Source organism: Anopheles moucheti, chromosome X (assembly GCF_943734755.1).
Source record: "Anopheles moucheti chromosome X, idAnoMoucSN_F20_07, whole genome shotgun sequence".
In the NCBI taxonomy this organism is placed as follows: domain Eukaryota; kingdom Metazoa; phylum Arthropoda; class Insecta; order Diptera; family Culicidae; genus Anopheles; species Anopheles moucheti.
In genome coordinates this window covers 2,678,155-2,704,164 of record NC_069142.1, presented here as the reverse complement: position 1 = coordinate 2,704,164, position 26,010 = coordinate 2,678,155, and the positions used below count along the sequence as shown (strand labels likewise).

General features: G+C 40.6%; 3 protein-coding genes across 4 annotated transcripts; 2 read left to right on the top strand and 1 right to left on the bottom strand.

Annotated features, from left to right (window-relative positions):
* The first annotated feature begins 266 nt into the window (after positions 1-266).
* On the top strand, positions 267-4,051 carry LOC128307377 (dolichyl-diphosphooligosaccharide--protein glycosyltransferase subunit STT3A). The gene is made up of 4 exons (XM_053045180.1): positions 267-683; positions 767-2,259; positions 2,795-3,014; positions 3,092-4,051. The coding sequence occupies exons 1-4, from the start codon at positions 596-598 to the stop codon at positions 3,424-3,426; spliced, it is 2,136 nt and encodes a 711-aa protein (XP_052901140.1). The 5' UTR covers positions 267-595; the 3' UTR covers positions 3,427-4,051.
* Positions 4,052-4,583: 532 nt separating this feature from the next.
* Positions 4,584-8,224, top strand: LOC128307379 (ras-related protein Rab-39B). 2 transcript variants are annotated; one of them, XM_053045183.1, is made up of 5 exons: positions 4,584-4,732; positions 4,815-4,885; positions 5,000-5,491; positions 5,571-5,765; positions 6,335-8,224. In XM_053045183.1, the coding sequence occupies exons 4-5, from the start codon at positions 5,658-5,660 to the stop codon at positions 6,884-6,886; spliced, it is 660 nt and encodes a 219-aa protein (XP_052901143.1). In that variant the 5' UTR covers positions 4,584-4,732; positions 4,815-4,885; positions 5,000-5,491; positions 5,571-5,657; the 3' UTR covers positions 6,887-8,224. The 2 variants fall into 2 exon arrangements, with proteins under 2 accessions (XP_052901143.1, XP_052901142.1); XM_053045182.1 differs by having other exon boundaries at positions 5,000-5,765.
* A 395-nt stretch (positions 8,225-8,619) lies between these two features.
* Positions 8,620-9,474, bottom strand: LOC128307380 (protein C19orf12 homolog). Its single transcript, XM_053045184.1, has 2 exons — positions 9,351-9,474; positions 8,620-9,282 (listed from the first exon to the last, which is right to left on the bottom strand). The coding sequence occupies exon 2, from the start codon at positions 9,249-9,251 to the stop codon at positions 8,829-8,831; it is 423 nt and encodes a 140-aa protein (XP_052901144.1). The 5' UTR covers positions 9,252-9,282; positions 9,351-9,474; the 3' UTR covers positions 8,620-8,828.
* Positions 9,475-26,010: the final 16,536 nt, after the last annotated feature.

Below are 26,010 nucleotides of genomic sequence, written 5' to 3'. Positions count from 1 at the left end.
AGACAGCATCGGTGACACTTTTATGACAACCAGCGATAATGCTGATGTGCCACGCCAGAAAGTTACATTGTATTTGACTTGGAGGCAGACCCAAACGCCGGTCTTTCTGGATCTTTTTTTTCGACGGTTCTATTGTGTTCGGAGACATTTGCCCGATTCTGTTTTTGCGTAGTATCTAGTGTATGCTGTGCGGTATACATTGTGCCTTCACGCTCCACAATGGTGAACTGAAGGAGCTGTTCTCGTATGCCGCTTTAAGAATGCATTTGGAACCACGGGTTTCAGAGGGCAGTAATAACAACGAATACCGGGAGTTCGGAGTACACGGGTTCTGATAGAATACGGGCCAGCAATCTAGCGAACTAGGGGAACACAGGTGCTTTGGGCTGCTGGTTGGGCAAATGAGCTTTCCTTTCACCTATCACCTAGCGTAAACGGTAATTAGACCGTAGCGACGCCACCAAACGTGCGTCTTTCTAGTCATCACATAGCGACAAAAGAAACCGAACGAGAGTAAGCCAAATATTGTGGTGGCTGAGCTGCGGTGTTTGCAGTAAATTCGTCCCTAACCAAGAGTTAATTGTTGGATTATAAGATGGATCAAGTAACGAAGCTACGCATGAACCTGGAGAAACAGGAAAGCCTCATAAAGTTGGGCATCCTGACAACAGCGGCTATTCTGTGTATGTTCTTTTCTATCCAAGGAGTCGCTAGATATCCACCTGCAGAACCTATCTTTGAACTGATTTACACGTTCTCTCTTCAGCTTTCTCGACGCGTCTTTTCTCCGTCCTGCGGTTCGAGAGTGTCATCCACGAGTTCGATCCGTACTTTAACTACCGCACCACGAAGCATCTTGCAGAGCAGGGGTTTTATAATTTTCACAACTGGTTTGATGATCGAGCGTGGTACCCGTTGGGCCGCATCATCGGTGGCACTATCTATCCCGGTTTGATGGTCACCTCGGCCGTCCTGTATCGTCTGATGTGGCTGGTGAACATTACCGTCGATATACGGAACGTGTGCGTCTTTTTGGCTCCATTCTTTTCTTCGCTTACCACCATCGTCACGTACCTGCTGACGAAGGAAATTCACAGCAGCGGTGCAGGACTCGTGGCAGGTGCCATGATATCGATTGTGCCTGGATACATTTCGCGTTCAGTTGCTGGATCGTATGATAATGAAGGTATCGCCATATTTTGCATGCTGCTGACTTACTACACCTGGATTAAGGCGGTAAAGACCGGCGCAATACTGTGGGCAACGTTTGCCGCACTGGCTTATTTCTACATGGTATCCTCGTGGGGCGGCTATGTGTTTCTTATCAATCTTATTCCGCTGCACGTACTAGCGCTGATGGCGACAGGACGCTTTACGCATCGGGTTTACATCGCATACAGTACGCTCTACACAATCGGCACGATACTTTCGATGCAGATTTCGTTCGTCGGATTTCAACCGGTGCAAAGCTCGGAGCATATGCTTGCGTTCGGTGTGTTTGGTCTATGTCAGCTACATGCATTCGTCGATTATGTACGGTCTGCCGTACCGAAGGAACACTTCGAAACACTATTCCAAGCCCTCATCGTGACGATAGCGTCCGTGGCCGCACTGACAGGGCTGGCGCTAACCGTGACGGGTAAAATTTCCCCCTGGACCGGACGGTTTTACTCCCTGCTCGATCCGTCCTACGCGAAAAATCACATCCCCATCATCGCGTCCGTATCCGAGCATCAGCCAACGTCTTGGTCGTCGTTTTATTTCGACCTGCAAATACTAGTGTTTCTGTTTCCGGCTGGACTGTACTTCTGTTTTTCCAAGCTATCAGACGCAAACATCTTCATCATCCTGTACGGAGTGACTAGCATCTACTTTGCGGGCGTTATGGTGCGTCTGATGCTGGTACTTGCACCAGTGATGTGCATTCTGTCCGGCATTGCCATCTCGCATCTGCTGACTAAGTACATCCGCAACATGGACGCGGGTGGAGCCGGTATTGCTACCGTCACGGAGGGCAGCAATCGTAAGACGAAAGCGCGTTACGAGCAGCAGTCGTCGGTGAAAAATGAGGTTGCAATTGGCTTTGTACTGCTTGTCACCTTCCTGCTCATCACGTACACGTTCCACTGCACCTGGGTTACGTCCGAGGCATACAGTTCGCCTAGCATTGTGCTGAGTGCCCGCTCGCAAGACGGTGGAAGAATTATTTTTGACGATTTCCGTGAGGCGTACTATTGGCTGAAGATGAATACACCTGAGGTATGTATATTTATGGCAAAAAACGCAACAAACTCTTCTGAAGTTGCAAAGTAATTCTTTTCTTTCTATCGGAGTTGTAAACATGAAACTTGTATAGCTACCTTCGACAACTGAAGAGAAATCATAGTGTTAGCTATATTATATTAGTTTATGAATCATAATTATTGGAAGAAGAGGATCTATCTGAAGAGAGATCCCCGAATAAGGGTTAGGAATTCATGTTCCTATGCAATTTCGAGTGTGATGTAAGTTTTCTTCAACGAATTCTCGATAGATTGAACATAAATACTTATGCAACGCAGTGGATAGTAACATAGTTCCAAGTCTTGATGAAAACAGTTTAAGTTTGAGTTTTATCATAACGTGGAGACAGTTGAGATTGCAACATTGCCAAAATCCTGTATTAACGTATAATGATTAAACAATGATTTTTAGCACTTTGATCGCTGATGGAGCATTTTGTTCCTGTATTCTGTGTGTTCCATATGTAAGATATTCAACTGTGTATTCTTAATGATTTACTCTTAATATATAGGACGCACGTGTAATGTCTTGGTGGGATTACGGCTACCAAATAACGGCAATGGCAAACCGTACCATACTTGTGGACAATAATACTTGGAACAATACTCACATTTCTCGCGTGGGTCAAGCAATGGCATCAACCGAAGAAAAAGCGTACGAAATAATGAAAGAGCTGGACGTAGACTACGTTCTGGTGATCTTCGGTGGATTAACTGGCTACTCGTCGGATGGTACGTATTACTTTCATAAGTTAAGAGGTACATAATAGCTCATCGATGTGTACATCGTCCAATGTTGTCGTTCACAGATATCAATAAATTCCTTTGGATGGTTCGTATTGGCGGCAGCACGGATCGTGGCGCTCATATTAAGGAGATGGACTACTATGCACCGAGTGGAGACTTTCGAATCGATAAGGAAGGATCGCCCGTTCTCCTTAACTGTTTGATGTATAAAATGTGCTACTATCGCTTCGGTCAGGTATATACGGAGGGTGGGAAAGCGCCCGGGTACGATCGGGTCCGGGGAGCTGAGATTGGGAACAAAGACTTCGAGCTAGATGTGTTGGAGGAAGCATACACGACCGAGCACTGGCTGGTGCGAATTTATAAGGTGAAAGATCTTAGCAATCGTGGCGTTTAAGCGCACCAATGCACCTAATTCTTCGCTTTCTTCAAATCTTTCGATATGTCAACATACTTAACTTTTCACTTTACAAGTTCGTTTCGTCAATACTATATTAAATTTTTTCCAAATACTTCATTTAATAGGCCAAACTTAAATAGGGCAAAACGAACAAATTACATACGTGACCGATTCCAATAATTGTAATTGCAGTGTTTGACCGGATAGAGATATTTGGCATCGTGTTATATTGTTTTTTTATACTTGTTCCATACTTTTTTCTTTATTTACATCTTGGAATTCTTCACGTGATAAAAGCATTTATTTTTATTTTCAATACCAGTGGTTTATATATCCCAAAGTGAACTTTATGTTATCCATAGTCCGAGAATGCTGTCCATTTCAATCCCTTCCAAAACCAGAAACAACCTTAAAGCGCACACGGTTAGCATCCGACCATAAAGGAGTTTCCCCACATACAACAGTAAATTGACCATGGCAATGATGAGGATAATTGAAGATTTCTGAGGAAATCATTCCACACACACAAACACACAAAACGCACGAGAGAGCAATAGGTAAAGTGAAACACACTCACAATACTGCCACTCAAGAAATCAAAATATCCTTTCAAAAATTTAAAGCAAATAAACATATGAATAATTAAATTTTACTATAAGCTTTGCGTTATGTTATGACTTTTTTCGATAAGGATAAGAATTGCACATATGGATGGAGAATAACAAGATATACATTTACTATGTATCGTTAATCGCACAACAAAACAAAACAAACAAAACAACAAATTTGTTTGAATTTTTGTTTGAACAAAAAAATTCAACGCTCGAAGTTTTGTTCGAGAACATGCGACAGTCGTTATTGAAGCTAATAGTCGTAACAACAACGTAATAACAATTGCAATTCGTAAAGTGTATCCTTATCATATGATTATCCTAAAAACCATTTTCAAATTGCGCCGTGTGTAAGTGAGCATTAACATTCCATTGAAATCGCAAAGTTGGGCGATTGTGCTAAGGGTTGGATAAATGTTCATTGGTCAGGGCAAATCATTTTCGCTCGCCTGTCAACAATGTCATCTGCATTTGTGTAGATGTCAAAACGTGCACCTGCATCTTATCGTCTTTTTGTCAAAATATGTGTTGATCAAAACAACTTTGTAGAAAAGTTTTTGTGTAAAATTGATCAGCTGAAATATAATATCTCCGCAACAGTGTCAATTCTGGAGTGTTTGTTGTGTGTTGTGCATTATATTCGAAAACAAAACTAAAGAACATAAACATTTCTAGTACCCGTGCGACTAAACGTATGATTGTCATAGCAGTAGGCATTTTTTTCAACATATCATAATTCATGATCTGCATTTGATCGTTTCCTTTTCGCTTTAGCAACGAAAAAGATATACAAACACCCAGCGGTCTGAATGGTGTTCGCATAAGAAGATGCGCAATAGATAAAAGTAAGCTCACAAGTCTTAAATGAGCAATAGTGACCGGAACAACAGCATATTATAATCATGTTTATGTAATTTATGTTGATATACGATACTGTCGTCGGGCACACGTACACGCAGCGAAATTCAGATAAAGCCTTGCCAGATATTCACTACAGCCTGCCTTTGTTCTGCCTTCGACGCCTTGCAACCGGGTCTCACGTTGGGATGCGAACGAATCTATTACTGGGGAACGCAACAAGCAGCTAGAACGGGAAAGCACGAGACGGACGAGAAACGACCATGAACGCAGGCAAGAGATAGAACAAACAAGAAAAAGAACCAACGAACGTTTGACCGAAGGGCAAGCAGTGCATTTTGATAAGCCAAATACAAAACACCCACAGCTTAAAAGTGGGGTTTCGGGGTTTTAAAAACGTTCCTTTCGGTGACTGCTCTCCGTGCGCAGCAAAAGTTCCTGTGAGAGGCCAACAAGTATCTCAAGCATCAAACAAAAAACCCTTAAGGGTGGAACAGCTGATTCACGCCAATCCCTAACGCGCAACATCAATGAAATCAACATGAGCTCCTGCTAAAGGTCGTGACCACCAATCAAACAAACAACTTCTCCGGGTAATACAAGTAAACCGCCGAGAATTTGCAACACAGTAAGAACAAAACTTTAGCTGTGCCGTTTGTGTCCTATTACCAGCTGGATCACTGTACGCTCTATCAACACACACCCCTCATCAACCGTTGTGCAGTTCAGCAGCAAAACACATACGCACACACACACACCATGGTGGAACCCATGTTTGATTATCAATTCCGACACATTTTGATAGGAGACAGCACGGTCGGGAAGTCGTCGCTACTAAAATATTTTACCGATGGCAAATTTGCAGAGGTAAGTATCCAGACGCATGTTAATTAATGTTTAGTTTTCTTTGGCATTAGTTTTAGGTTCGTGTCTTGTGTCCCATTTCACCAAAATGTATTGCCTAGCAAATAGAAAATCATTTCTACAGGGTATTAAAGCGACCTCCTGGGAGCTATTTGTTGTTAGCTCTTCGATCTGAATTGCATCTCGGTTATGGATTACATGTTTATTTATCTCCCTAATGACAATTTGATAGAGAATTTCATACATAATCTACGTGTTATTCTAGCCATATTGATAAAACCTCACTCCAATGTGACGTCAATTGGCAAAGTGAGAATACAAACCCTCCTGAAGATCCTGATCGCAATCTGCTTGGAAACTTTGATAAAGTCTTCCTTAGGACGATCTTTGAATTTTGTCTTGTGAATGTTTAATCTATATGACCCCGCCTTCTTTAGCATTAAATTTCTTGCATCTCCATACTGTGTGTTATATCTCTTTTGTACGTACAATATAAAAATAAGAATGTGTATGTTGTTCAACCAAATTGCTAAAGCTGCTGAGCTAATAACGTTTAATTTCCCTCATTGTAGCTTTCCGATCCAACGGTAGGAGTCGACTTCTTTGCCCACCTGATAGAGGTAATGGACGGTACGCGGATCAAGCTGCAGCTGTGGGATACGGCCGGCCAGGAGCGTTTTCGTTCAATCACCAAATCATACTATCGTAATTCCGTCGGCGTGCTGCTCGTGTACGACATTACCAATCACGCCAGCTTCGAACACATCCCGCTCTGGATGATGGAAGCGAAACGGCACATCGAACCTCACCGGCCGGTATTTGCGCTGGTCGGTTGCAAGCTGGATCTGGTCACAAGCGGTGCCCAGCAGCGTGAAGTTAGCATCGAAGAGGCGCGCGCCTTCGCCGAACAGCATGGTTTGATATTCGTTGAAACGTCCGCCCGGTCCGGGGTGAATGTGCGGGAAGCGTTCAAGCTCGTTACGCAGGAGGTGTACAACAGGATTAAGAATGGTGAATATAAGGTCGAGGACGGATGGGACGGCATTAAGAAGGGTTTCATGCGGCCAAACAATCTGGACTTTAATCTAGTGGTGGCTGAATCCGCACGGAGTAGTTGCTGTTAGAAGTTGTGCGCCTAAACGATGGGACAGCTATGCCGATGCATCATACCTACACGCGCGTCTTTAGCATGCGGTATCGAAATACGGTGGTGTTCGTTCAAATGAGGGAAAAGCGCTAGGTTTTAGAAAGCATCCTTTTCGTCTTGCGAGCACCCGGTACAAGCAGGTCCTCAATGTGTGTTTATTTAGTTGTGTAACTCGGGCAATTATTCTGCTGTTTGTGGGGGTAGTGTAAAGTGTAACGCTTTCCATCAAACTGTTTTTATTTTCGATAGAAAAATTCGTTTTACAAACATTCTCTTCTCACAGGTCACCGAAATTGTGCTTCAGATAAGGTTTTTTGTTTTTTAGTTTTCCTGTTATTTAACACAATTTTCAAAGCTGGCAAGAGAAGGAGACAACCGTTATAGTCCTGAATGCGAATTTCATTCTGCTACGTAATTGTATGTTTCTTTGTTTTTTAATCGACAGTAACAGAAACTGTCTCGTAAATGAGTATAAAGTTAGGTTGGCTGGTATTTCAGAAGATAATCCTATATAGGCATAACAGGTACCAGGCTTAGCGTTTCATGAGGGATAAGGTGCTCACAGAGAAGGAAAAAAAGAAACAACCGTTTTCATGTGATATTATTTGTGTACATTTTTTGTGGGGATTGTGTGTATGTATTTTGTGTAGGTATGTGCGTATGCAGACGTGTCCCCCCACGGTAGGCAAGTAGAGGCATTCGTAATGCCCAACAGTGCATACGTATTCTGCACTAATAGTTGCAGTTACACCGTAATGTATACATTTTCATACACAAAAAACAACATATGAGTAATAAAAATACAATGTTCTTGGTGATCTGTTTTAGAGAGCTAAACTGTAATAGAATTCAATTAAACAAATGTTAGTGTAAAAAACTAAATCAAAACAAAACCAGCAAACCAAAAAAATGTCAAAAGCAGATAATAAGGAATTAATTGAATGCAGTAACAAAAAAAATCATTTTGTGTTTACTGTAAGTGTTTCTTCCTTAATGGAAAAACAACCCGTATGTACAGAAAAACATTCAGCTATATTCTTCAGCAGTTCAATTTTTTCTAGACAGCCGACTAAAAATGCATGCGTTACGTTACAAGCATATTAAACCGTCAGCATATCGGCTATTTTAAGCGCGATTATACGATCAACTAATATACACTGAGCACTTTCCTTACGTTTTATACTTTTAACGGGGAACATATACAACAAACTAAGGCACTACATAGTTTGAAGGAAAAAAAAACAACTTACACACATAAGCTCTTTAACCATATGAACCAAATGAATAAAGGTGTATAAATTTGTCTTTGAAGTACTGTTGGGTGTATCTGAACTAAGATTTATGAATCTGGATGGATCTTTGAACAGTGTGCATGACTCTGTGTGAATATTTATTCTGAAGATATTGATTCCTCAAACATTGATTAATGTCACGAATCTACGTTATCTACGAATTACAAACTAGAATATTTGCTCACGATGCTACAATTTTCCTTGAAGCTTTGAGGACTCATGCATTATTTTTAAAGTCTCATGGTTTGAATCTCTCTAATCAAAAAAAAAATCTATCGCATGAAGATAAACATCTTTCCAAAGTTCAAGTTTTCTCGTTGTCCCCGTCGTTATCAGATTAAAGCATTGTAGCGACTTAATACTACTTATCAGTACAGTTAGTTAGAGTAACATGGGAATTCATTGTATCTTCCAGAAGGAAAACATTTATTTCAATTTATTTAATAAACATCCGAATGGAGTTTGTTTTATTTTACTGTTTTATACCATCCCATCACAATATTATAGATCAAGTAACAAAAATAATATTCCCGTATATAAAGGCACGATGTGAATTAATTGCAAATTTTTCTACATTATCAGCACCAGTATGAGAGCTTTCAGGTTACTTTCGGCGTAAGATTTGTGTCAGTCAATGATTTGCATACGCATTTCATTAGTTAAAAATGCTACTACAGTATTAAGGACTGTTTTCTGTACTGCAACGTTGCCCGTCAACAAGGGTAGAATAGTCAGAAGATCGGTAGGATTAAATTCAGACAACGCGTCGACTATCCGCTGCTTTAGCTGCTCCTGCTCTTGCACCGAGAGATCGTGTTGTATGATGTGGCTTACAGGTTTGAACTGATTACTCGTCATACCGTAAGCGACCAGGCCACCGACGGTACCACCGATTAAGAGCCCTACAGGACCTGCCACCAAACCACCGAGAAACGTGGACGTCCCAGCGATGGTCGCACCTTTGGCACTACTTTTGAGCGTAACGCGCATCGAATGTTTGTCGGTAACAATGGCCACAGCATTCAGCAATTCTCGCGTGTTGATTGGCATGATGTTTGAACTATGCTCTCTGCTGGCCGTCCTGCAAATGTATTAATATGTACCGAAGAAAAGGCATTCGAATGTAGAATTCATAGACAAAACTCTTACCCCGTGAGAAATCTTGCATGAAACGTAGCTAGCTGGGAAAACCTAATCGATAAGCGAACTTACATCAAATTGATTATGTCTTTTTCCTTTATTTACCTTTTGTGTATTATGTTCGCTCCACGATTCTGTCTAATATGGTCAAGGTAAGGGAGGTATTATCATTGAGCATCGCCGTATACGCTTCATAACTTGGCAGAAGTGAATGAACTTCAAGGACCATAAAGGCTCATTTACACGAAGTGCGAACTTCTATTGAAGTGGTCGTTCCACACACAAAATTACGAACAAATTGCTCTTTGAGTTTTTTTTCTTTTTAATTTTTTGTGTTTTTTAATGATAATTGTCAAAGATATGAACAGTTGAAGAAATCATAAAATGAAATATTACGTTTTACGAAATCACGTCAAAAATGATATAACTTAAACAAACATGATCATGAACATAATGAATTTAACAAAATGATATATCATTTAGAAATGTAAATTTTATGTAAATTGTATAAATTTGTAATAAAATCCGGTGCCATACAATTGGAAAAAGAAATTGTTAGATCTTTTACTCAGAATACCGTTCTTTATAGCACGGAAAAATGAACACCAAAATGAACACATTACGGAGCACATTGATGAGCGAAAACTTCGCCACATGATTTCGCCACATTATTCCACGAAGGTGTACGAAGTGGGTACGAAGCCAAAGCTACAACCCAGCGGTCAAAATCTTCGTTAAGCGGGCTTCACAGAGGCTTCAGTTGGTCCAAGTGAAGCCTCTGTGAAGCCCGCTTAACGAAGAGCTTTTTTGTGCATGTATTGGTGTGCAGCGCGGTATCCGCTTAGGTATGGGTGCGTTATTTGCTTGCATATTGGGATTATGTCATCATATCGTAGGACAAAAAGTAATTTTTTAAATAATTTATTATTGCTTTTATTTACATATTTTTCACTTGCACTTTTCTTGGTTACAGATATGGTGTTATGCGTAGGCCTGGAAATAAAACAAAGTTTCAATTAATAAATAAATCTTTAAATTTTGTATAAAACATACAAAAGTACACACTTACCATGCTTAATTTTTTGTCCTTTCCGCTTCATTCTTCTTGGACAGTGTTCATGGTCTTGTCCTTCGTGCCAATCACTTTACAATAACAAAAAATACCTACACCGATAAAAGAAAGATGTAAATTAGATGAATTAGTCCAAATGTATTGAATTTAATTACTTACCAAAATCCCGCGGTAGCCATAATATATTTTCAGCGTCAACTTGTCTTGACGCCGCGTTGGTCAACTTTCCACAACTTTTCTCAATGTTTCCTTTCCGATTTCAGTGGCATAACTCTCAGTCACTTGGCGGTAGTTGGCTCTTCCGATTGGGTGCCATTTTTGATTGTTTTTAATGGTTTTATACACCATTTTTGTTCTATTCTCACAAGACACCTTTCCACGTCGAAGCAAAACAAACTATGGCTACTACGGAAAGTCGGTCCTGTCAAAATGATTTTTACACACACATGGATAATTCCATAAGCTCAACGTGTACATACACATCGCGGACGGTGCGAAACTTTCGTAAAGTTCGGAAAGAGCGAGTCAAGAACATGCTTGACGAACAAAAAAACGGAGATAGCATGTGTCGATGCGTAAAAGTATAGGCCAACGAGGGTTGGAAGTGGGTGAAACGCAGAGAAACGAGTAAAAGCTTGACCGCTGGGAATGTGGCGAAAATTTCAAATGTGGGCTTTTTGGTTAAAGATTTTAAATTTAAATTGTTTTGAATAAATTGTACAATGTGCATTAAGAAAACGAAGCGGCTTTAATTTTACTTGAGAGATTTTTAATACCAATAGTAACACAACTTGAACGAGATAATATTAAAACCTTCAAAAATCGATGTCCTAATACATTAAATTATTTTCCTACAACGAATAATGTTCTAAATAAATCACTTCTAAGCACTGGTCCTCTGAGCTCAAAAGACATTGTTTAGATAGTAAGGTACTGGTTTGTTTTTGTTAAAATAAACGGTAATACTTCTTCATTAAAAAGTTGTCAGACAGGCAAAACATTTTTTGAAAAATTGTTTATTAATACAGTAAATTAAAGTGTTTCATCAATTGATTTGTTAACAGCCCACTTGCACAACATTATTTCCACAACTATGCAATGTCCCGTCCCGTTCGGTTACACTTAGCCTGTGATATAGTCGCTTGATGTTGAATGGCAGTGTATCCATCGTGGCGCAATTTCGTACGCTTAACTGAGCAGAATGAAAGGCCAATGGGGAACGATTATTTTTGCGCTCAGTATGTTGTAAATGTGCGAAAAAAAAATCAATCAATATAGATTCTATACCCTACATCATCATGGCATACGCATACGTCCTCAGGAAGGAATATAGAACAATGCGGAAAATAGGCACTATTTGTCGTCCCCGCTCGGAGTCCTGTGTGGTCAACGTGGATGGATGGATGCAAAGTTAAGGTACAAACTTGCGCTCGTGCGTATCATGCAGCTGTAAATAGGATGCAATCAAGCTGACGACGGTGCCGATATCTGCATCGGACGATACCGAGGAGATATGTAGATTTGCGGATAAGTCTCGAATCAGGAATATGTTTCCAGAAGGCAGAAAGGGGGATGGATGGGTAGCTAGAGGTTTAAGAGACGGTTGGTAATGTACGTCGTTGGCAGCTCGATTAACGACTGTCGAGTTTCGATGCGAGCAAGAAAGTTAAAAATTAACAACATAAACCCATTTCCCGACGCATTCGGGATTCGTAGGCGTGTCCTTTGGTTTCCGTGATCCCGAGAAAAGGGACTTACTGCTTGGGCAGTAAGGCCCCCGTTCGGAAAAGGTGGATGCTGCCGATGCTATGTAAGCATAGCCTCGATCCCAACACATACCAAACACAATGTTGCGGAGGTGTATTTTTTCTCTCCCCCCCGTTCCACCGTTATCTTGCTCGGGTGGAACAAAATGTTAAACAAAATCATGTAGATCGCCCAACAGCTGCAGTGGAATGCCACATGCAACAAATAAAATAGTTTGAAATAAGGAAAACGTGGAAATAATATAAATTTTTTTCTTACACACTATGTAACGTTAAACATAGACCGTAACGTTAGTCATCGAATGTTTTTTTTAGAGTGACTTTTTCCAAAACCCCATCCTCGAGCCCGAGTTTTTGCCGGTTGACGAACTTTGAATGTCTCCGTGCAGAGAGCAAAGAAACATTACGGATGAACTACGGCAAACACAAGCGAAACACAAGCAAACAAATTCGGTTTACCATTCAATTTAACGGTGGCTGCGAGTGTTGCCGCCCAAGCGAAAAATAATCCTACGACTATCAATGCTATCTTTCATCGTTTCATTTCTTTGTTTATGCTGTAGATATGTGTCTCAATTTAAAATTTGCCTCGAAAATAAAACGAAAACTGCTGCGGAGGATGAATTGATCGAGCGCCTGGTGGTGACCATTTTCCGTGGGTGTAAGGTGGTTGCAGAAGTGTAGAATCTCTTCTGCAAGCCCTACAATAAAGGAAAACATGTACATATATATATATATATAAATACACACACACACACGCACACATACTCACACACAAACAAGCGTTTGTTTTAGATAACGATTATTTTATTACCAAATGTGATGCAAATTTCGATTCCTCTTAGTTTTGCTTTATATTAATAAATTATTAGCGTACTGAACTACTACACCGTTGTGGTTAAACAGCCAAAATGGTCATCTATCCTTTGCTTCAATTACAGTCCCAGAGAAACCCGTGTATCTCGATTATTCGCGTATCTCGGGTTTCCTCCAAAACTTCGTTTGCACATCGTATTAAGGGATCGAATGCTTTTTTTCACGTTACGAAACACATTAAACATTGATATTTATACTTTTTTTTCAAGAAGCACAATAACATGTTTTGAAAATTTATTTTTATAATAATGAAATGTTACGTAGTTTTGAAATTTGTAGCTTACCAATTTAATTCTGCATACAAAACTCCGTGAAATGTTCAATTTTTAAATGCTGCGTATTTCTGAATCCGCGTAAGTCGAGCATCGCATAACTCGGGAATTGACTGTATATTGATTGCTAAGCTAATGGTTATTCGTAGTATATGTCGATGACTACATACGAGAAATGTTCCTTTTTACCTAAGTGTATTCATACACTCGTATTCATCCATCACTACTACTACGATTGAAAAACAATAAAACGTCTATTATCGGGGCAACTGCGACCCGGCCGCATACCGCCTAATCCTTTCAGTGGTTAGGCCCTTCAGCTTTGTACGTGCAGTAATTGAAGATGAAGACGACTGGTCAACGTTTTTTAGTATTTTTAGTAATAGAAGTTATTGTTTATTAACATAGATCATTTTCCAGGAAGCGTAGCTTTCTGATCTGTTAATAGAAAATTCTCAAGTTTCTCTTTGGCCAATCGGTTAAACGGTTAAAATTTCAAAACTATTCTACTAGCTGTCATTTTTAACTCACGCATAATCCGCCCATCTGTTAATCAGGTCCCGGATAATCCACGCTCTACTGTACTGCAATCAGAACAAAATAAATTTGATTTACTTATTCAACCGCTCATCCATCGATTCGTATGTTTATTTTAAAAGTGGGTAGCATAAATGCATCAGATTTCCGATATCAAAAAGCCTACAACATGTAAAACAATAGACAACTGGTTAATGTAATAGCGTGAATCGATGAACTATGGCAAAAATGAGGCAACATGTGTAAAAAAGTCATGTACTCTTTAGATCAGGGGTCGGCAAAGTTCGGCCCGCGGGCCAAATCCTGCAAATTATAAATATATCAACTGTGTTATATTTGTCTACTTTTTTCATCAATATTTCATTGGTCATTTTTTATCCCAAGCAATTAAATCTTGGTCGGTCTGAAAGCTTACTAAAATTGCTACAACGCGAAGTCCATAACGCATATTGTGTTTAAGTTGTGTTTAAGAGTTGTTCTACGCTCAAATCGAAACCTAATGAACTTACCGGTATACCAGTTCAGAAATTCTCTCCATCTTTTATACGCCCCATCAAATGTTCAAAATATGCGTTAAGTCCGAATTTAGGCCGAATTTGTTGCGACTTTTATTACAATAGAAGGATAAAAAAATGTAACGATTATCGTTAATAATTAACCATGTGACAGGGGTCGAGGATGACTTCGAGGTCGAGTACTGTCAATGATTTTAAAATTCGCCTGAAAAGCAACACAAGTTTTTTCACATTCCGCAGGAATTTTAAGCATTTTGAGTAAAGTAACATTGGAACAACCAGCAAAACAATAATTCGTAACATTGGAAAATATAAAACGTTAAAACCCTGCTAAACCAATACATTTTGGAAAAATTATAACAATTCTTTTTCAACGATTTCTTTCGACAGTCATTTCCCGACCAGCGCGAATCACGAATCTCACAAATTTGGACAGTTTGTGTAATTTTGTATGCGGAATTAAGTTTTTTATTTGTCAAACTTGAAGTTTTCTCAAAAACACGTTACATTTCGCTCCATTAATTGAAATCAATGTAGAACTATCAATTATGAATGTGCTTCTTAACATGAAAAGAAGTATTTGATCTCTGAATACAAAATATAAACGGTATTATAAAGTGAATTCGACTTACGCAAAAATTTATATCACGTGGATTTCTCTGGAACGCATTCTCCGCCTATCTCGGGAATCGACTATACTGGCCCGTAGTTGCAAAGTTGTTTCTACTATCTCGCTCTATTCGTGAAAGGTGTGCCGACCTCTGCTATAGATGTATCAAGTTATCAAGTGAATTCTCTTGCTTAAAACAACATAAGCAAGAAACATTTTTAAAGTAGTAAAAATCACTTCCAGTTTAACGATGCACACATTGTGCCAGATATATGATAATAGTATAATCTGTTAACTTATACCTTGAAATGTACTTAAATCTTATACTTGGATGATGCTGATGCTGAATGAATCATACAATGCAAATAAAATTTTCAATAAAATAGAACCATTAAGGTGCCGAATGGTTATATCCAATGCAGAAAATGAAATTAAATCCGGTTCCACATAATTACACGAAAACGAGCTTAAATAATAACTGCATCCATGATCCCGCTGATGGCCTACTTAACCTGCTAGCGTAAAATGTTAATGCCCCCGTACACATTTTATCTCCGCATTATGGTGGAGCAATTAATGGGGTATGAAATTAAAGAAAAAAAAAGAAAGAAAGAAAGAAAATCCCCCTTCAGCATCCAACCATACGAAAAGGGAGCATCTCCACCCGGTAATGGTCAGCACAGTTTGCGCACTCTTCAATGGTTTGCAATTTGTTTGTAAAACTACCCCGGGAGGGATGAATATCTGTAAATGTGGCCGATGAGTTTGTTTGGCGTGATGTTTTAATGCTCATTGTACAATTACACCTAATTAGTCGCCATTAGCATGGTGAATTGCGGTGGGACACAGCTGGACGTAGGATCCACTGTCCACTGCATCATCATGCACTTCAAGGCTAGATTAAGCTGAAGACTAATTGTTTTTTTTTTTTTGCAACAGAGCCGTTGGGGGTGTTGTTTCTTGGGCCTAACAGCACCCACTAGCGGTGAAGTTGTAATTGCCGAGGGTTGTGCGATTGTGTGTCCTTCGTAAAAGGGTGTGGACCACGTGACTGTATCCTGACGCTTCGATGCGAATGAAGGCTTTTAAGTACAATCGGATGTAAATGCACATGTCACTTTCCTGTTTTTTTTTATTGTTTGCTTTTTCGTTGCACCCAGGTGCGATTTACTATTCCAGACGGTTACGCCGGTCTGTAACGGAAAAGATGCACGATGCGGGAATGGTGTAATACAGCAGGCAACGAATCTTGCATATAGCTATATCTATACGGCCACACCAATGAACCGGCGCTGTACATATACCTCTTGTCCACATAGCAACGGGGTTTTCGGTTTGTCATTTGCTGGGATAAAGTACACCATAACCCCACCTACCTCTAGATAGAAACCCTCTACCCCGTTGCTTCCTTCTCGATGAGATGCAACCGATCGTTACGACATGTTGTTTTATTTTTTTAATTTTATTCTCCGAAACAAAAGGACTTAAACCTTTACAAAGGATGGACAAACCCACACTAGCGCACATACAGTGCGGAGACCCTCCAGGACAGTTGCCATCCCGTGTACTCCCCACGGGACACGGACGTTGCAATCGTCGAACCATTTTAGTTTCGCCATTGTTTCCGGTCGCGGGCATTTTTTTGTGCTGTTGCTGCTGTTGTTATATCCAGCTATTCGCGCCGAAATATCGGGGAAAAACGCTACGAGTCCTGGCACTGTTCTACGTGTTATTTCGTTTTTTTCATGTGTGTGTGTGTTTCTAGTTGCACTTCAAACTCATTCTACTAACCGTCGAACAAAAACCGAAAAGAATTCGTACAAACAGCCTTTAGCAGTCTAGTGGTCGTCGCCGATGTTGTTCTTTCAGATCTTTTAACTTCTTTTTTTGTTTGGCTAAAATATGTTTTCGCTCTCACCACCACTCGTGCCCCCGGGTTGTACATTGTATTGCTTACCACACTTTGTGACCCGCGCAAATCAAACGTCGAGTCACGCGGGTAGAGGGTCTCTCCCCGTCGGGGCTTTACCCCGTTCCTGCCCGTACATCAGCAACTGCTCCAGTAAAATGTTTTTTAATTGTCCCGCCTCTGCCGCACAATAGAGGCCGGCGGCCGGCCCCAGCCACACATTCGGAAACTATAAAACTTACATCGGGCAATAGCGCGGGCATAACAACATCGCGGACATCTTGGTTTTTTCGGCCCCTGGCGAATGAATGGGAAATGAAATATGTTACCGAACACAATAGGGCAACACGCACAATGCGAAGGGAACGCAATAATAGCAGTAATTGAAGCATTTTGTGGGCATTGCTTCGTGTGTATGTGTATGGCGATGTTTTCTATGTCTTCTTCGATTAATACACTTCGCTTTGTTCCGTACCTCTTCTCTCTTTTGCGCTTAAAATGGTAAATTGTTTATTATTTACCTTAATGCGGATTTAATGCCAGTAGCGAGCGTTTTTGTTGCTGTTGTTCGAACGTGGTTTTGTTGAATGAAAAAAAATGAACAGAAAAAGAAAAGGATAATCTATTAAGTAGTTTTCAGGATCGTGTCGTATTTGGTAACCGATTTCATTGTTGTTCGAGATGCACTTTTAAACACGAAATAGAGAATCAAACTTTTTTTCTTCTCAGCAGCGTGTACATTTGTTTCCTGACGGTATGCGCCGCTCAGATTATGCGTGTGAGGAGGGAAACAATTTGAATATGTTTTGTGGGTGACAGGGTAATCGGGTTTCCGCTTCCGCAGATTATATTGGACAAGTTCCAGTGTTGTTAGAAATTTATTTGAAGGCTTTGCTACTTTTGAAGTATCTCGGCCAGTAATCGATTTGATCTTTTTTGAGAAAATTTGTGTATTTAGTAAACAAATAATTTCAGCATTGGGAGCGTTCCGATATGATTGCAAGGTTACTGTCCAAGCTCATTAAAGCCTTAACGGTGAAGATCCTCAGAGTGAATCGAAAAAATCACCAAAAAACATCTAAAAACGTAACAGCGTGGAGTGATCAAGTTATGAGATTAGCGGAAGGACAGGTGTGGAAGATTAATTGAGAAATTAGAAGGACTCTCGTACTAATACTTCTGGAGCAGACTGAATTAAAAGAGTGAGTTCTACACATTCAGATAGAAACAAAATTATAAGACGAGTATCTCATCTAAATAAGTGGGCAAGATCCTTGTGAGACTAACTATCACAAGGACTAGATAGCGCAATATCCAAGACACATATAGTCCAGATCTTATAATCAAGAAATGTAGAAATGGAATTATTTGAAGTTTTATTGAAGAGCGAATGAAGAGGAATTCAGAATCTTGATCTTTCGAAAAACGAATACCTAAAGCTGTTGCAAACTATTTTCAAGGTTATAGAACTGGTAGAAATGATGCATTCGTCGTAAAGCATGCAAGAAGTTTAACATAAGCTAACAAACCGGACAGATATTGATAAAATGTATGATATAAAACTAGCAATAATAAAGGTTCATATAAGATATATTCAAAGGCTTCAATCAACAAACCCATGCCTACATCTCACCGCGAAAGGAAGCCCAATAACGCGAATGGAAGCCGCAAACAAATAACAGCGCTTTGCCACTGCTGAAATTTTCATGAAATATTTCATGAAATGTTCATGAAATATTTCATGAAACATTTCATGAAATATGTCATGAATTATTGGGCGCCATCTTGCTCTGCTGGTACCAGGTGTTACCTCTTGAAAAACATGCTCTCCTGGTATCGGAAATCTGAAAACAGCTGGTTTGTATGAAAAGTTAGTGTTTAAACATTGCATACCTTACGGCGTATTGCATTGCAAGTTGATTGCATACCTTCCGGCGCAGTACCAGGAGCTACCTCTTCCGTGGATGCTCTCCTGGTACTATACATTCGAAAACTGGTAGTTTTCCAAGAAAATTTTCACGACCAACGGGAAAGTTAGTGTTTAAACATTGCATAACTTTCGGCGATTTTTGAGCAAAATTGCTGCAAAATTTTACTCGACCAACGGGAAAGTTAGTTTTAAATATTGTATACCTTTCGGCGGTTTTTGAGCAAAATTGATGTACAACGTGTTACCTCTTCCGTGGATGGTTTCCTGGTATCGGGAAGCTGAAATCAGCTGGTTTTGAATGGAATTTCGTACCAGCCGACGGAAAGTTTGAGCTAGATGAAGGATGCTTTCCGTTTTATCGATCTTACATTAGCGATCGCTCTCACGGGTTTGATAGTATGCAATGCAATAGTGATGGGCAAATTTATTCCATGCTGCTTATTATTTCCGGTGACTATCCTACGGGTAAATAAAGTAAAAAAAAGCCAGAAATGGTAGGCTTAAACATCCTGAAGATGTCGTGCCGATAAAGAAGAATGAGTTTGAGTACACTGCATACTTCTCTTGCGTACCCGTGTAACCGGGCCGATATAGCTAATCAAATAGAAACAAATGTTTTATATAACCAAGGATATATAAAATCCAAGAATATTTTCGATATACCAAGGATATTTTTGATAAGATTTTTTACCTTTTAAAATAGACTTTGTGCTATAAATTAACTCTGCTGTTAAATTTCCAAAAATTGTACAATCGGCACAAATTGTTTGGGGCCCCCAACACGGCGAGGCCCTAGGCGACCGCCTACATCGCCTACCGTTTGATCCGCCGCGGAGTAGGTCCCTTCTTATTGCGCTTTCAAGAGCTTCAATGTCCCCCTTCCCTCCTTCAACGTTTTTAAATTTAGAGGCCCCAACTATAATTCCGCTCTGGGCCTCCAAGGGGATTGATCCGCCACTACAGGTGTTTAAGATACCTAGTAAATCCGTCTATATCTATTAATACCATGCATCCTTCGTTGTGGTCAGCCGACACTTAGACATGATTGCTCCACAAAGTATGCTCAATATATGAAATCTTTTTTTCATTATAGCACATCATGTGGCTAGTTTACCAAAATAGTGATAAAATATTCTCAGAATTCTCGGCTTATAAACTCAGTACCTCAGTTAGTCAGTACTCAGTAAGTAATGCGTAACTTAAATACATTTCCGTTCAGCATTAAAATACTATTATATTCGCGATAATAGAACTATTTACTGTTGTCAGAATTTTATTTTACAAACCTTCATAGAATACACGTGTATTGCGTGTGGGACAAAAACCTCAACAAATGTACATCGCGCATAGCATTGCCACGTACAATGCACACATTTTCCCATGACAAATTCGACCATAAACATGCACTTTCCAAAATAACACTCGGTCTCAGTGCCGACAGATTGCACAAAACTCCACCGAGGATCATTTATCGTTTCGGCCGCCTCAGGAGGGGGCCATGCAATAGTGTGTAACGCTGACAATCATGCTTTATTTATGCTATGCTTATTCCCTTCCCGTCGCTATTGATTTGTGCCGGGCAAATAAAATGCGAACGTTGCGCATAATGCAGGCCGATGATCCGCTCCGACAATTACCGACCCGGTACTGGTGGCAGCAGTTCCATCGTCCTGATAATAGTATAAGTTTATCGCACAACATCATTCTTTCGGTAATTTTGTGTGTGTGTGTATGCTTCATGCGATGGATTGCTTACGTTCGTGCTTTAATCCTGAGCTACTACCTTCCCGTGCCTCCCGAGGGCAGATAAATGGTGCACCATGCTTCGGTACCCGGTGCGTCTCCTTTGTAGTTTTCGCATCCTTTCGGCTGGGTTATGGGATATTTTCTTCCTCACTATTATTATTACTATTATGAATGGTTTATTGGGCACGGTTTACGTTCGGGTTGGCGCGCATATCCTCGGGTTGGAGGTTGCAAGACAGGCCACATCCGCCCGTGCCCCCAAAACCAAGCGAGCGTTTGGATGGCAAAGAAACTTTTCGGCTGACATGCGAACCCATTGTGATGTGATATGTTTATGAAAAGCGAAGGATTAGAATCGGGCGGCAATGTGCTACGATCTTTACCGCAAGCGACAGAAGAAAAAAAACATTCCGACCAAAGAATAAGTACTTTGCTGTATTTGTACATGTACATCGTTCCCATTCCGTACCACCATCCGGTACGGCGCTTCTGCCCCGAGTTGCGATGAGACGTGGATAATCGTCTACAAGTAGCTAAGTTTGGCTGGCTTTTGTACCAAATAGCATATGCGTTGAATGGAGGAAAAAACGCTCTTTTGCCTGCTCGAAAAACCTTTCACAGCCAAAGTACAACCACAAAAAAGCGAACAAGTGATTGTGTTGTGTGATTGACTGTGGCCCACTGTACGAAACCAAATAAACAACTGAACCTTTTTTTTGTCTTTTTGTTCTGTTGCGTTCCCTGCTCATCGCCCGAATGGGAGGAAACCTTACCGATGAGGTAAATTATGAGATTGTTGAACTAAATGAACCGTAGAACTGTAGCTTTGAACAGTTTCAATGGTTCCTTCATAACACTCGAACGATTTTTCAATCTTTCCATTGTCTGCATTGATTGTTTTTCTTTTTTATTACATTCATTGTACGATTTCTTGATGCATCTAGCACTATATCTGTAAAGCGAAGTTCATACAGCTTCCTGAGCAACTGACCAATTATTTAAATGCCATTCTTGTAACTCATCGTCATGGCGTCATCTCAAATCATCCATAATTAGAAGGAAAAATATCTCTCGAAGATAACAAAATCTATTCCCAATGTTTAGAAGATGCGTTCAGAAGAACCGCTAATGTTGAACTAGACGATCGATCGGTATCCGAATAAGACAAGGATATCCAGTAATATGTTTCTTACTTTCGAACGGTGCTTGCAGATATTTGATTCGGAAAGATCCAGAAGTGCTTTGAATTTCGCCAGCTCCAACTCTGGATAACTCTCCTGGTGACCCGGTATGTTTATTGAGTTAGAATTCCTGAAACTTTTGTTGAGATTGAGCTTTCCAGCTGGCGCAAGTCGAAGGACACCTCTGTGGCATATATCGAGTCGGAACAAATCAATTCTTCAGCTCATAATGAAACTCCTACTAATTAATTGAGCCACCTTGGTGTCACTATTCTAAAACTGGAGAAGGATTTGAAGTAACATTGCAATTCAGATATTCGAAGCGATATTTCCTATACCTTTTAGATATAGTAAGATGCTTCTGGTAACGGCGAATTACTTGTAGATCCATTGTCTATACGATTTGTTCTTGGGAGGACATTCCGGAACTCAAATCTGTCTTTTGTTTTAAGGTATCTCTGAGTGTAGCAGTACTCTACTGCTGACATTTCTCTATCACCCTTCAACGTCTTCTACTAAAACTCTGTTCACATCCTCTGTTAAAGAAGTGGAAACTGTTCATCTACATCGGCTTACATTCTATTCTAAATAGACCAGTTTAATGCACCTCAGCCAAGCACTACTGTGTGGGGATACAGTCAGGCGATCAGTCGCAGTATGACAGTGTTCAAAACCAATCCGTCTGGCAGAGCTAGGAACAGTACCCATTGTGACGCACAACAAAAGCATACTTCGTTTTAAATTTAATTAAGACAGCATTCCGTTTGCTCTGTGGCAGATGCAAATAAACCCATCCACGACCGGCAAGGGAGCAGAGCTGATATCGGGGCACCGTATTGCTGTTGTTGCCGATCCGTTGCCGAGCTGATGCGGTGAAAACTATTCAAGCGTCACTGCGAATACACCGGGTACGGGGATTCTCGAAACAGATATCTTTATTCATTCACCCGAGTGCATTTGAATGCGGCAACCCTTACCCTACGCCCGGGGTGTTATTATTAAAACCGTATGTAGCGCATAATGGTTCCGCGGCAAGCCGGCAAAGGCTTACGGAGGCACGTTCCACGTTCTGCGGTGCCGGTCACCCTTGCCTTCCCATACATCCGGCTGCTTGTTATTGGCTTATTGATCGCAGATTACCCATATTTTACCGTGGGTCATCTTTATTTGTCATCGGTACCGGTCGTGTCGGGCGCTGAATGCGAAAGAGTTTCGCCCGGTCGCACTGCATTGCGAGAACCCCACCCGTCCACGAAACAGACCCGACACAGTTTGGTTTTGATATATGATTCTGTTTAGTATTCTTCGGAAGGTAGTGAATGAAAGAAATTAATCTCATTCCACGCTCAGTTGACAATGGTAACGACAATTGTTTCCAAAATGATGAGGGCTGCAGAAAGGGCCCCTCCCATCCTTCAACCAAACGATGACCTGGTGCGCCACACCGGGCCTTCTTCTGCCGTCATCCGCCCAACCGAGTCCTTCAGCCGACAACAAACACTTCACCGGGCGGGCTGTGGATCGGGGAGTGAACAAAATTGGATTCCTTTTTGATTCCTGCTAAACGCTCGGTTCGCGCTACTGCCATAGCAACCGGGCATCGTAAAGTCGAAGTATTTCGCCGAAAACCCTCCCTCCAATCGGGTCCGCATCCTGGTCATGGCACCACGGCAAATTCCAGCTATCTCTCGCACCGAGATATTGCCGCTTTTGTTCTTATTGCGCTTCGGCGGCTTAGCAGGGAGTGTGGTTGGCATCTCCTGCCCCTTCAAAGCGAGATACCCGTCAGCGAGCGGGATGGCGCGATACCGGAATGATGATACCGAATAGGGGTGGGCGTCAAGACTCCGGTTACATGCATTGAACTACGATTTTCCGCTATTGAATAGAAATTTATTTGCTGCGGGTGACAGTTGCAACACTTTGGTGCGTGGGCAACCCGGGCAAGCATGGCACATCAAACGGGTGACACGCGACGGGTACGAAGTGATAAAAAACGTAAGAACCGCAGCGGCATTCGCCGGGAGTTGCAGTCCTTCAACGAGGGGCCGATCAGTGGCAGGGCGTATCATTTTTCCCTATCTTGATATTATTCTATTTCTCCGTACATTTTTCTCTGCTTTGCTGTTTGATTTTCCTCAGCAGCAACCAGGGAAAGTTTTGCAACCATTACCTTTTGATCGGCAGCGAAAATGTACATCGGAACATCATCTGCCATACGAGCAGGCACGCAAGAACCGGTTAAGATTTGGGCCCGCCTGTGTGCGAAACGATTACAAGCCTGACGTATGTTAGTAATTGGACCCGTACCGCTTCAGCCTGGTTTGTAATGGGTTCCTGGTCCATTGGGTTTGGCAGTTGAATGCGTATGTTTCGGATGACCACTTCAGCCGACCATCGATACATCAATCCTTTTTTTCCTTCTTCTTGGGTGCACATATTGGTAAGTTATTGTTGGATGATAAAAAAGAAGGAAATATTCTTCGTCTGATTTTAATGTTTCAATTGGATCGTACCAGAATGCTTAACCCTTGGTGGAACAGTTTTGTTTTGACTTTGTCAATATCAGATTGATCTGATCTGATGTATTTCTAATATGATACTTGTGGAACATTCAAAGTCACAACAAACTTGAACTGCTCAGATGTCTGTAAATCACATCAGAAGTATGTGGATCTCTAACAGAACGTGAACTTGTTGATACTAACACAACCAGTGACATTATTGGACGTTATATTTTTAAAATTGACAAACTTGGGTTATGTTCAAAAAATATGCTAAGGTCCTGTAGATCAGACATGTCAAACATACGGCCCACATAGGTCTTTGAATCCGGCCCGCATTGGAATTACGAGAACATCTTTTTTTATATCGACATTTATATATTTTAATTAATTATAATAAAAACATAAAGCGTTAACGATTATCACAAAATCATCTCAAAAGTTGCTTGCACCCACACAATGAAACCTAATATTCAAAAGTTAGTCAAAGATAAGAGAAAGCAGGATACAAGAAAATAAGGAAATTTATAATGTTAAACATTTACGTGCGGAAAAATATAATTTTTAAAGTTCTTTACTGTTACGGATACTATAATACGACTGTATTTATTTTTCTTACTAACGTCTTCCTATGATTACTTACTATGGAATAAATGTAGCTAAGAAGTTAAAAAATCGAGTTAAAAAATACTCATTTCAACAAAAAGCCTGTAAACAGGATATGGTGGGATTAACTATGAAACACCCAATATAGCTCAGTATTGGCTTCGGCCTCACAGAACATAGCGTTCAAGATAGGCAAAATCCCACTTAACAACACTCTCCAAACCACTGAAGAAAAAAAAATACTTTGCCCGTGTGGCGAAACCGCCACATCCTTAAGGGTTAAGGTGACGATAAATCAGTGGTGGTGCGGAAAAGAATGCTTCAACAAAAAATTATCTGTCAATAACGGTCTCCCGGGGCCCTCCCGTTCCGATTATCCGCCCGACTGTTCAAAAGCAAACACAAGGGGGTTGGGATTCTTTTGCCCCGGCTCTATCTCTCACTCCCTAGCACACCATCACTGCTGCTATTGCTGATTGTTGCGAGAAAAAAAGCAAAAAAAGGGTGTCCTTTCGAAGGTCGTGTTTTATTTACATTTATTCTTCGAACGGAGATGTTTTGATCCGGTTGATAAAATACGACCAATTGATGTGCCAACAATGCAACAAGCGCCGTGGGTTTATGAAGGGTAGAAAAGGAACAGGATTAGACGGAGTCACCGTTGTTGTTATGGCGTTTGCATTTGTCACACCATGGGAAATGATTCGCTTACAATTATTGTGATATATTTGTGGCCTTTCCCACCGCGCACTGTACAACCACGTGGACCGCAACGTATTAGGTACGGGAGTTTATTATAGCGACAATTTTATTAATATACTTTTATAGTTTATTTTTATACAACACTTTTCACTCGTTTCACCAAACTTATTGTATTTTTTTTTGTTTGTTTGTTTGTTTGTTTGTTTCTGTTACCAATATGTGTCTTTTTTTCTGCGTGTTCACCGTTAAGTATACTGTCAACAGTGTGTGCTAGTGTTTCGTTAATAATATTTAGCTGATTGATATTCTCCACCCACACAATGCTGATTCAATTAGTAGCTTCGTGTGGCTTCCCTGCAGGCTGCACTACGAGTATATTTGCTTTTGTTGTTTTCTCTTTTACGAAACGCACTAAAACAAGAGAACATACAACTTTGTCCGTT

What these genes read in the sequence shown, in the direction of transcription:
- LOC128307377 (XM_053045180.1), top strand. Translation starts at nt 596, where the DNA reads ATGGATCAAGTAACGAAGCTACGCATGAACCTGGAGAAACAGGAAAGC. An exon ending in GACAACAGCGGCTATTCTGT is followed by an intron (nt 684 to 766) that starts GTATGTTCTTTT and finishes TTCTCTCTTCAG; the next exon opens with CTTTCTCGACGCGTCTTTTC. An exon ending in TGAAGATGAATACACCTGAG is followed by an intron (nt 2,260 to 2,794) that starts GTATGTATATTT and finishes CTTAATATATAG; the next exon opens with GACGCACGTGTAATGTCTTG.
- LOC128307379 (XM_053045183.1), top strand. Translation starts at nt 5,658, where the DNA reads ATGGTGGAACCCATGTTTGATTATCAATTCCGACACATTTTGATAGGA. An exon ending in CCGATGGCAAATTTGCAGAG is followed by an intron (nt 5,766 to 6,334) that starts GTAAGTATCCAG and finishes CCCTCATTGTAG; the next exon opens with CTTTCCGATCCAACGGTAGG.
- LOC128307380 (XM_053045184.1), bottom strand. Translation starts at nt 9,251, where the DNA reads ATGCCAATCAACACGCGAGAATTGCTGAATGCTGTGGCCATTGTTACC.